This window comes from Marmota marmota, unplaced genomic scaffold (genome assembly GCF_001458135.2).
Source record: "Marmota marmota marmota unplaced genomic scaffold, marMar, whole genome shotgun sequence".
Taxonomy (NCBI): Eukaryota; Metazoa; Chordata; class Mammalia; order Rodentia; family Sciuridae; genus Marmota; species Marmota marmota.
Window position 1 is genome coordinate 27,828,226 of NW_026000142.1, and position 12,538 is coordinate 27,840,763.

Consider the following 12,538-nt stretch of genomic DNA (forward strand, 5'->3'; position numbering starts at 1 on the left):
TTCTTCATAGATTGGAGCATATGATCAACAAATATGGGAAAAATCTGTTGAACAAAGAGAAATCAAGGTAACAAGTTTATTTCATTTTGTTTGTTTTGAAATATAATTCTATGAATTGATTATGTGTCACATTTTATTTAATATCTTTTTATATACTTTTAAGGTATAAATTAATATTATTATTTATTCTTTAAATAAGAAGTAAACTCTTTTTTTAAAAACAGCATAATCATGTCTTTACTGCTAATTATTTTTTGAGCTTTTTAGCATCTTTCCATTCTTTTAAAATTTAATTTCTAATGGTTATTTTTTGTTAGCTTTTTTCCCCTTTCACTTTTCACCTTATACTTCTAGTTTACTTTTCCTCCCTTATGATGCTGTCATTGCTCTGTACAGTTTATTAAACTGGTAAGTGTTTTAGGATTTTTCCCGTCTGAATGATCCTGTGCAAATGCTGCTCTGCTTGAGATCTGCTTTTGGTGCTACTAACAGAATGACTTGGACGCAAAAAGAGTCGCTGAAAAGTTGGTCATTTTTGAAAAGAATTTAGAAAAATAAAACATTAATTAAATATCTTCATAGTAAGCATTTTCTTCTTGAACATGCAGCTACCTCATATGTTGATGTGATATTCTCCTAGGCTACCTTGCTGGCATGAAAACTATTTTTAAACTAAATTTGTTGTTTCTCAGCATTTTTTTTTCGATAATAAGATTTATATATATTTTTTCATTTGCAAAGATACTAATCAGTGTGTTCCTGCACGAGCTGAATTTAATTTGGGCCCTACCAGAGTCTGTTTAGTTTACTTGACATTCTGTTTTATAGAAAGGTTTATGTTACAGTGAAAACTAGATCTATAGATATTTCACAATCTGTTTTTTAAAAATCTGCCAATATTTAACTATAATAAAGAGCAAGATTCTTTGACATTTGTTAATTTTAATCTTTACACTTTTTTTTTTAATGAAGATTTGATACATTTAAGGGTGGGGCATGTAGCTCAGTGGAAGGCACCTATTTAGCATGTGAAAAGCGCTAGGTTCTATTCCCAGCACTGCAAAATTAAAAGAATGAATACACTTAATAAAGTTGTTACGCGTTAAATATAGGATTTAAGTCAGGAGGATAGAAAGATGAGGTCGGTTACAGTTTTGTAGGTAAGATATGTAATTGAAAATGAGATAAATTCAGAGACACTTGTGTAAGTCTCTATAGGGAATGCAGAGGGAGGCAGCCCTGGGGAGGTTAGGAGAAATTTAATAGAGGAAGTAGTTCTTGAACAGAGTTTGACAGACTTTGGGGAGGCAAATGGTGAAGACATTACAGACTGATGAAGAACATATAAAAATATAAAGAAAAGAAGAAACATGACTGAATCAGGAATACTCAAAGAGTTTGACTTGGAAATAGATTGGATTGAGGAAGGATTTAAGGATGATTATGCATAAAACTAGAAAAGAAAATGGAAGTTAAATTATGAAGGGTCTTGAATACCTAACCCAAGAATTTAGACATAATCTGGAAAAAAGTGGGGTTGACACTGAAAGAATTTTTTTAATTGATTTTATTATATTTTTATAAATACACGACAACAGTGGAATACATTACAATCCTTATTACACAAATAGAGCACAGTTTTTTGTATCTCTGTATACAAAGTATGTTCACATCAACTTATGCCATTATACATGTACTTTTTTTTACTTTACAATTCTTAATTCACATATATACCACAATTTTTCATATCTCATGTTTGTATATAAGGTGTGTGTTTTTAAAAATTGTGTTGACATGCAATTCAAGTCTTTCTATTTATTTATTTATTTATTACATGACAATAGTGGAATGCATTATATTCATAATTATCCATTCACAGCACAATTTTTGTAACTCTGTATATAAAGTATGTTCACGCCAAATTATGCCATTATACACGAGCTCTCTTTTTTTGCATTACAATTCTTAATATACCTTTATAATACAATTTATCATATCTCTGATTGTATATAAGGTATGTTGACTCCAAATTCACATCTTCATACATGTATTTTGTATAATGTACTTTGTATAACGATAACCATTACATTCCACCAACTATTTTTCTTAAGCATTTTATAAATTATAACTAAAATTTCATTTTATTCTCTGATCACTTTGGCCCAAATTTAAAAGTAAATATATAAAAAGAAACTCTGGTGTGCTATTTCATAGTTGCAGTTGCATGATTATAGATAACAGTAATGTACTGTATATTTTAAAAAGCTAGATGAAAGGATTTTGAAGGTTTTTACCATAAATGTTTCCCCACACATGTTTGGGGAAATAGATATGCTTACCCTGATTTAAACGTTGTGCAATCTGTGCATGCATCAGAACATCACACAGTATCCATAAATCTGTGCAATTTTTATGTGTTGATTGAAAAAAAAAAAAAAGAAACTTAAATGCAGAATTTCCCTCATAGCTCCTAGATTTTAAAAGCTTCAACAAAAAGCTTATGAAATCTTTACTTATTGACAGAGGAAAAAGGAGATGGAGGGGAGAAAAGGATTTCTAGAAAGTGAAACTGATATTTCTGTCCTTGATGGATTCTAAGTATTACAGTAACTCCATGCATAGGAAGTCTACTTACTAATAAAAGAACTTTATAAACTTAAGCAGCCTTCGTTAATTTTGGAGGTCAGTATTATCTGTGTATTTGGGGATTTTTAAAAAATACACAACTTCATAGTATTTGAGTCACTGCACTATGGAAAACAAACATACTATGAGTTTAAATGTACATTCAAAAAAGAATATTTCATTTTGACTCTAGCATGTTAATTACATTTATACTGTTTGTTTCTGTTTTCTACTTTGTGCATAAATGAGTAGTTTCAAAAATTTCATTCTTTTTTTAAATTTCATTTTTTGTTTGTTTGCTTAACTTTGTGCAGGTTATGATTATAGCTAGGAATACTTTGTCTGAATGCAGTTTACCCCAAATCAATTTAAAATTTTCCAACTTAAAATGTCTACTTAATTAAAATCATGTTTTATGAATACTCACATCATTGTTGCCCCCAACGCTAAGGATTGAACCCTGGGCCTGGGGCATGCTAGGCAAAACTCTACCACAGAGCTATATCCTCAACTCCAATATTTTTCATTTTTGTGACTAAAATTATTAATTTTCAATTTATCAATGTAAGTTTTTACTTTTTAAAAACCCTTTAAATATTCTGATAGACTCCCTTGAAAGGGAAGTTTTACTGAAACTGGCCGTTAAGGTGTGGCTCTATAATATAGCTCAAAATAAATGTTTTAATAGAATGTAAAATAGGAAATGAACCAAGTATATACAAGGTCAAGTAGAATGAGCATGTTGAAAACCAGCATAGTTGTGTAAATCAAGACCATTTACTGTTTTTCTGGTTAGTTATTAAAAGACTTTTTGATAAAAATTTTAGGTTTACAACAATAAACTATGTCTCAGATTAGTCAGAAAACACTGGCAATAATGGTTATTCTAAAGTTAGAGAAAGACTTATGATAGAAGTAAATGTAAACATATTGCTGTTTTTTTTTTAATTCTTGGCACAATAAAGGTAAAATACCATAATAATAAACTTTATACCAAATCAAAACAGTGCTTTATTAATGAAATTTTGTTTAAATGTATGTATTAGAATTGTCTTTCCAGTTTGCAAAATCTTGTAAATGATTTATAATCTGTTAGCTACCCTATAGTTACATCAAAATGAAAGTAAAGTACAGAAGCAATGGATTCTCATTATTCATGGTAATTATATTCTTGAAAGTCACCACAAACACTGAATTGGTGGTGAATACTGAACCATTGCTCCTAAGGGAAATAGGTTTCTCTAAGCCTTAGGTCATAACATCTTTGTCAACTGATCAGTATATAACTTTGTTTTATGTATGTTTCTGTGTTAAGATCCCTTATTTAATATACATTGTTGATTTTTATTAACAATAAACTTATGACCAGTAATGCTATAAGTCAGGTTTAAAATGGAGGTTATGCTGGCATGGTGGTACATGCTCATAATCCTAACAATTTGGGAGGTTGAGGCAGGAGGGTCACAAGTTCAAAGCTAGCCTCAGCAACTTAGTGAGGCCCTATGCAATTTAACGGGACCCTGTCTCAAAATGAAAAATAAAAAGGGATGGGAATATGGCTCAATGATTAAGCACCCCTTGGTTAAATCCTGGCACTGTAAGTGAAAGAACAAATAAATAAATAAATGGAGCTTATCTGACACACATTTTCTCTGGAAGGCACATCACAGCTTTCTTGCACTTAGGAACACTAGACGGCACTGCACGGTGTATGGGGTCATTTAAAAAAAAACTGCCAATAAAAAGCACAAAAATGTGAAGAACAAAAAACTAAAACAGACTGGAAAGAGAACTTGTTTACAGTAATGAGAGCTCAAACAAAAAGGCAGAGTGTTGCCTTGTATGGCCTCAGCTGAGAATGTGCATATTGGGAGCCTAAAAATTTTTTCCACTCTGCAAATAAGGGCAAAAGGACTAAACATATGGATTTAGGGATACGAGTAACAATAAGTGTATTTGCAAATATAGAATCTGAGAATGTAAGGATCAACTATCTATATATTGCTTTATCTTCAAACCTGACCCCCCACCCCCTTTTTGTTTTGTATCTTTGGGTAGTTTGCAACTTCAGCTGTACGGAGCATATGAAAAAGTTCAAAGGTTAATTACATCTTGAAGTCAGGGTACATTATTGGTTTAGATGTATAAGTTCTGACCTTAAATACTGCCTCTGGTTTTAGATGTAAACAGTTCTTAAATCTGATTTTAACTTTATTGTTCATTGTTACTTGGATTAGGACCAAAGAAAATATTTACTGCAAAGTTGGTTGTTTAATTGAATGTCTTCTGAGGAATTTAACCTAAGCTTACAATTCTTAACATATTAGGTCTTAAGTAATAACATAATTCATTTTTCCCCACTAATTTTGACCACCCCCACCCCACCCCTGCACTCTCTACACTGAAAGCAGAAATTTAATTTTAGCCAGTGGTCAATAATTTCAAGTTTAAATTAATTCAATTCACAAAAACTGCCTCTTCTTCCGTTGGCATATGGACATAGTGCAACCCTAAGATGTACATAATCCTCTCTGGGGCTCAGCTGATACCCCCATAACATGCTAGCATTTGCTGAGAAGTTTACATCTCTGTCTAGTTCTTAGCTCTGATTTACTGCTTCCTGTAGCAACACCTCACCATTACATCTTGAGGGCCTTCAGGGCTACTGCTCACCCCATCCTGAACCCTCTCCTGATGACAATCTGGGGCCAGTGTAGTCTCTTGAACCATCTAGACTGTACACCCAAATTTGCTTGGTGTAGTCATAATCTTTGTATTAAAATTTTTCTATTAGTAATGAACTGTCTTTGCATGTTACACAAATCCCTAAACATATCCTTTTAGAAAAACAAATTTATTACAATACTATAATTATGTTCCACTTGTAACAAATGCAAAATATATCTTTTTGTTTGGTGTATTACTTAAAGATTTTATATTAAATTGAAATCCTTAGAAGTTAATTCTTTTATGCTGTTCTGACTAAGAGATTAACATGTACAAATTTCAGTACTACTATTTATATATTGCAGGGGTTAAGAAATAAACCAAAGAAAACAGCACATGTGAAACCAGACCTCATAGATGTTGATCTTGTAAGAGGTGAGTCTTCAATAAATAAATGCTTTATATAAGGAGACATTGACTTTGAAGAAGCAATTTTAAAATAGGTTAGATATATACACTTTTAGAAGTAAAAGCAGTTTGAGCTGACATGAGAACAGGAATAGCATAAAAAAGAGAGAATGGAAGATAAATACCTTTGAGTAGCTTTTCCTCCCACTAAATATCACTGAAATAAGTATAAAAGATAGCAGTTCATGTTGCTTAGCAAAGCATAGCACTTTGTTATAAAAATTAAAGTGGCAATTTGTAATTCCTAACTGAAATTGACATTTGAATACTATATTATATTTATAAAATATGTGGGAAAAATTCTATTATTTCAACTAATAATCTTTTTCAGAGTATTTGAGTTATCATATTAAGATACTATGATGAATATTTTTTAAAGTGACTACTCCCTAAATTGGATGTTTCTTACTTGTAGTACAGAATAAAATTACGCATGTGTGGTTTTTCAAACAGTGACATTTTTTTCTGTAGGGAAATAAATGTAGTCTGTCATTGTATTTTACCTTTTTTTCAGGGTCTGCATTTGCTAAGGCAAAGCCTGAAAGTCCTTGGACTTCTCTGACCAGAAAGGGAATTGTTCGAGTTGTATTTTTTCCCTTTTTCTTTCGCTGGTGGTTACAAGTAACATCAAAGGTCATCTTTTTCTGGCTTCTTGTCCTTTATCTTCTTCAAGGTATAATTAAGTGATGGAAATGCAATTTGCTTTTAGCTTTCAGGGATGTTATATTTTTAGATTTACTAAGGCTTTGTTCTAAACATATACTAACTACTACCTAGAATGAAGTGAGTATGAATATGTTAACAAGAGAAAGCTAGTTTAGTATTAAAAATGTTTGAGAAAATAAGGCAGTATTTTCCAATATGATTATGCAAAAATTTAAATCAGTGTATGGCTAAAGAATTTTCTTTTTCTTTCTTTTATACTGGGGATTGAACCCAGGGACACTTTACAACTTTACAGTCTATTTACAGACTTTACAGTCTATTTATTATTATTATTATTATTATTATTATTATTATTTTATTCTACTTAGTTGTACATCACAGCAGAATGCATTTCAGTTTGTACACAAATGGATTGCAGCATTTCCCTTCTTTGGTTGTATACAGTGTAGAGATGCACTATCCGTGCAATCATATGTGTACCTAGGGTAATGATGTTCATCTCATTCTACCAAAAACTTTTTTGGTGCTTCGCATTAGAACCCACAGCCTTGTGCATGTGAGGCAAGCACTCTCCAACTGAGCTATATCCCAACCCCCAACCTTTTTTATTTTTATTTTGAGGCAGATTCTTGCTAAGTCACTCAAACTGGTCTTGCAGTCCTCCTGCCTCAGCTCTGGAGTTGCTGTGATTATAGAGGTACACCACTGCATCTAGCTATGAGGGGATTTTCTAAAGTTAAAAAAAAAATCTTTAAAATGCATCTGCCGCCATATGTACACACACACACACACACAAGTCTTTTTTTTTTTTTTTTAATACAACCTATGCAAGTTCATTTTTCCTGCCTAAAGCATGGTTCATTTTTCTGTACCTTTTACTATGGTGATCTGAACTAGCCTTATTCTGTATTGAAATTTTATATATCGTGCACTGAGTACTTTGTCAGATTATTACTTAATTCTCACAGTAACCCAGTGAAATATATTTCTAGCTTATAGATATGGGACCTGAAAGATCTGCAAATTCAAAGCCACACAATCACCAGGTGTAATAGTGTACACCTACAACTCTAAGTCTTCTGACTCAGAGCCAGACACTAACAACTCAGTTACACTGCCTCCCAACACAGCAGCATTCTAGTGCACAATCATAGCATCATTATACAACATGACATATATAGTATTACAGACTATTTGGAGACTAACGAAGAAACAACTCACATTTCATCCCATTAACAAAGCAATTATTTTAATTTGGTTGATGATATAAAATAATATGAAATTTGGTTGATAAATAAAATAAGAAAAGCTTGTCTCTTTAATGTTACCTTAAAAAAATTATTTCAGTCCTGAATGATTATTTCTATATGTTTATCAATGGATTCTATGTAAGATTCTTGATACATTGTAAGTAAATGAAAATAAAAATTAGACTTAAAAGTTGTTTCTTCTAGCCCAAGGGGCGTGTGTGTGTGTGTGTGTGTGTGTGTGTATAGACTATGAGGATTTTGTGATTGTTACTAGAATTTTTGTTTTGTTTTGCATTGTAAGGGAATGAACCTATCCCTCCCACATTCTAGGCAAGTACTCTACCAATAAGGTAAACAACAGCCCTGTTTTTTCTGATTAAAGATATTTGTTCATGGCAGAAAATTTGGAAATATAGAAAAAACTAAAGAAAAAAAACCTATTCATAATCTTGCCTTTCAGTTTACCTTATAACATTTTTATATTGTTGAGAGTACTTTGCAAAAACAGTTTTATATAAATGTAAATATATATATATGTGTGTGTGTGTGTATATATATATATATATATATATATAGTCTAATGTCAAAGTGTCAGTCTATGTGTATGATTTTAAATTACTAGAAAGCATCTCATTGTACATCAGTATTTGGCATTTAAACTGTTTGCTCTCTTTTATTATTATAATTCTGAAGTAAACATTTATGAAGCTTTTCTTATTTTATTTTCTTATTGTAGATTCTTAGAGTGTATGAAATTCTAATTGTTTTTAAAATGGTGATATTTTTGTTAATGCTTTCCATGACAGTTCTTTTAAATTTTTCTGATCAAACATTTTCTGGGTATTGTTACCTGATATTTTGTTAAACTAAATGTTGACTTATATACATCATCATATTTACCCATGAATACGATAGGCATTTCATTGTAATATGTACATTACAATGATCACACTTAACAAAATGAACAAAATGTCCTAATATTAAAATTTTCTGCTTATTCAGAATTAGATACTCATAGACACTGGTTTCAGGCATGGCTGGATATGAAGGCTCAGATGATGTCTTTACTTTTTTTCTGTTGACTCTGCTTTCCTTGCTGGTTGTACTCTTAGGTTGGCCCTTTCTAGGTGATGGCTAAAGTGGCCACTGACAACATTTCCGTAATCCTTAGTATTTGTGATCTAGGAGAATAGCCTTTTTAAAGCATCTATATTAATACCTGAAGAAGATTCTGATCACCCCTGCTTAGGCCACAAGCCTTTAAAAATTATTTATTTATTTTTATTATTATTACTCCTATGCCCAGAGTTATTAATTTGTGGCAAGCCTAGGTTTTTTGCCCATGCCTGAGGTGGGAGAAATAAGACTGTTTCAGTGACAGATAAAGGAGGGAGACCCCCAAAAGGTAGAGTTTATATTGAGAAAATCTAAGGGATGCAGGGCAGGCAAAAACAAGATTTCTCCTTCATGTGGTAATTGTTACATGTATGTTTATTGTTTGCTCTGGAAAATATGCCCAAGTAAATTTATGCTATTAATTTTGTATACATAGACCTTTGTTTATATGCTTTTTATAGCCATATTACACACTTATTATCATTAGACTTCCTTATTTGTACTAAAAGTTAGTATGATTCTTTTTATTTTCTGTCAATTATCTAACCTGGAATGCCCATAAATTTGTATGCATCTAATTTTCTTTGTGGTGTTGAGGTGTGTACTTCAGAGATGATATTGAGTGTTATCTTAGTCTAAGAGTAAATTACTAAATACCATGATTAGGCTATGGCAAACAAGAAAATAGTCTAAAGAGCTGTGTAGAGTAACATTTTAAATTTATTTAAATGTGGAAAAAGAATCTGGCAAGAAGTAATGTAAGAGCAGTTTAAAAAGTTTTGAAGAAGTGACTGTCAGATCTATAATTAAATATATTTTCTCTCCCTTTTTGTAGTTGCTGCAATAGTATTATTCTGTTCCACTTCTAGCCCACATAGTATACCTCTGACAGAAGTGATTGGGCCAATATGGCTGATGCTGCTCTTGGGAACTGTGCATTGCCAGATTGTTTCAACAAGAACACCTAAACCTATAAGTACAGGCGGTAAAAGAAGAAGGTACTGTCTATTGAAAAGTGATCTTTTTGGGGGGTAAATTTATGTAATTTGAATCCAGGATTATTCTTAACTATTCTCATTACCTTCATAGAATAAAATGTTGTCTTATAAAATTGTTCTTTCAAATAAAGTACTGAGTTCTCAGATCAATTAACAAGCAATTTATTTTCTTTATTTACTTAAAGGTTATTTTGAAACCACATGCCTGTGTTTTTCTTAATTGTTGTTTTCTTAAAATTCATTTCCAGTCACCTAAGAACAATATTGGGAATGTGTTAGCTGGAATTGCTAAAAATTCCTACTAATTAGAAAATTTTGTATTTCTAAGATGGCTTGGCAAAAATAACAGCCAAAAAAAAAAAAAAAAAAAAAAAAAGAAAGAAAAAGAAATTTCAGCTAGGCTCTATTCTCTAAATGATGTTTGAAGCTGTATGATATTGCCCTTAATTAAGTATACATAGAAGCCCAGTGTGTTGTCACATGCCTGTAATCCCAGCAATTTGGGAATCTGAGGCTAGAGAATCACAAGTTCAAGACGAAAGTAAGCAACTTAGTTAAACCCTGTCTCAAAATAAGAAATATAAAAGGGTCAGGGATGTAGCTTACTGGTAAATTACCCCTGGGTTCTTTACCCTGGGTTCAATACCAAGTGCTAGGGACTGGGGGCAGGGGGGTGGGGAATTAAACATAGCAAGTCTCACAAAGCACAATGGAATTTCTGTTTTAATGGTCTTTTGGAGAATCTTCTTTTGAATATTGTTGGTTAGAGATTGTGACGTTTGCAGTTTTTGGGTATCGAGATTTAAACTCATCTCATTTTTTAAAGATAATGCCTATGTCAGATAAATAGCTTTGTTGATTAGTTAGATTATAATTCTCTCCAATCTAAATTTTCTTCTTTCTTTACCTGCAGATAAGTGACATTCAAATAGGGAAGAAATAACTTTTGTAAATACCTGTCCAGTGTGATCCTTACAACCTTTTGCCACTGCCCTGTCAGGATGAGCAAGGAAAAATACCTTACTATTTATAGAAATTGGTCTTGAATATGCACTATGATATTTGGATTACATTTTATTTAGTAAATTTGAATTTTATTATTTATCAAATTTTCTATGTTTATGTTTTCTAAAATTTTGAATGTACTATCGAGAAAGTGGTTGTTAAAATTTTAAAGCTACCTTCTGCTCTTTAATTTCTTCCTTGATGAAGGAAATTAAGAAAAGCAGCCCATTTGGAAGTACATAGGGAAGGAGATGGTTCTAGTACTACAGATAACACACAGGAAGGAGCAGTTCAGAGCCACGGTACAAGCACCACTTACAGTGTTGGCGCTGTCTTCAGAGATCTCTGGCATGCTGCTTTCTTTTTATCAGGGTTTGTATTTATTCAAGGCTTTCTATGGCATAGAGCTGCACTATCCCTTTTCTGCTACTTCAGTCTCAGGTAATGAATATTAATGACTTTAAATATGACAGCCTCATAATGGCTTCTGTTTTGATAAATTATAATACAATAGTAATGGGAAAATGAAGATCATAAAGTTTACTTTGGGTTATGTATAAATATATCTATCTGAGAATGAATATATACTAGCAAAGTATATTTATTTAGGAGTTTTTGATTTTGGCTTCTTTTATATTTCTCAAGTAATATTATACTTCTGTTAACTACTTTGTTTTTATCACCATAAAAATGGTTTTAATAAGTTGTAAGAGTTGTGTCAAATAAAATGTGTACTGTAGTATAAAATTCTACTTTTGTACACTGGGCTTTTAGTATAGTTTGTACCATCAGTGAAGATTGAACAAATAGGAAAATAAATGATAGCAAACTTCAAAACCATATAAAACTTAACTCAATCTTATATATTATTATATAATATACCATTATATAATTTACCATTATATAATTATATTATTATTTGAATAACCTACATAGTTTAAATATGTACATGTTATAAAAAAGTTAGAAAGCTATTATTGAAATAACGAGTGTGATTGATGAAAGGTGCTAATTTAGTAAGAAAAGGGATAATGCAAATAACTATCTTCTGTCATTTGTTACTATTTCACTAAAAATATTGTTTCATCAATTTGTAATTGTGCTCTTATGATAAAGTTTATCATGCATTATAAAACTAAGCAATTATATCCTGGATGAGTTCTTACTGTTTGTAATTTTCAGGAAAGTTTTCCAAAATTTTTTTTCTTTAATTTTTATTGTTGGTTGTTCAAAACATTACATAGTTCTTGACATATCATATTTCACAAAGTGGGTTATGAACTCCCATTTTTACCCCATATACTGATTGCAGCATCACATTGGTTACACATCCATTGTTTTACATATTGCTATACTAGTGTCTGTTGTATTCTGCTGCCTTTCCTATCCCCTACTATCCCCCATCCCCCATCCCCTCCCCTCCCATCTTCTCTCTCTACCCCATCTACTGTAATTCATTTCTCCCCCTTGTTCTTTTTTCCCCTTTCCCCTCACTTCCTCTTGTATGTAATTTTGTAAAACCATGAGGGTCTCCTTCCATTTCCATGCAATTTCCCTTCTCTTTCCTTTTCCCTCCCACCTCTCACCCCTGTTTAATGTTAATCTTCTTCTCATGCTCTTCCTCCCCACTCTGTTCTTAGTTACTCTCCTTATATCAAAGAAAACATTTGGCATTTGTTTTTTAGGGATTGGCTAGCTTCACTTAGCATAATCTGTTCTAATGCCATCCATTTCCCTGCAAAT

General features: G+C 31.8%; 1 protein-coding gene across 8 annotated transcripts in view; it reads left to right on the forward strand.

Annotated features, from left to right (window-relative positions):
- Phtf2 (putative homeodomain transcription factor 2) overlaps positions 1-12,538 on the forward strand; it is a 130,652-nt gene that overhangs the window by 60,986 nt on the left and 57,128 nt on the right. For 5 of the 8 annotated variants that reach the window (XM_048786211.1, XM_015488396.2, XM_048786209.1 and 2 more), the window contains 5 exons: positions 11-67; positions 5,658-5,727; positions 6,275-6,433; positions 9,628-9,790; positions 11,003-11,167. In XM_048786211.1, the coding sequence (XP_048642168.1) occupies positions 9,708-9,790; positions 11,003-11,167 (248 nt within the window). In that variant the 5' untranslated portion in view covers positions 11-67; positions 5,658-5,727; positions 6,275-6,433; positions 9,628-9,707. Of the gene's footprint in view, positions 1-10; positions 68-5,657; positions 5,728-6,274; positions 6,434-9,627; positions 9,791-11,002; positions 11,168-12,538 lie in introns of those variants that run through there. The other 3 variants (XM_048786208.1, XM_048786210.1, XM_048786212.1) reach the window with 3 other exon arrangements.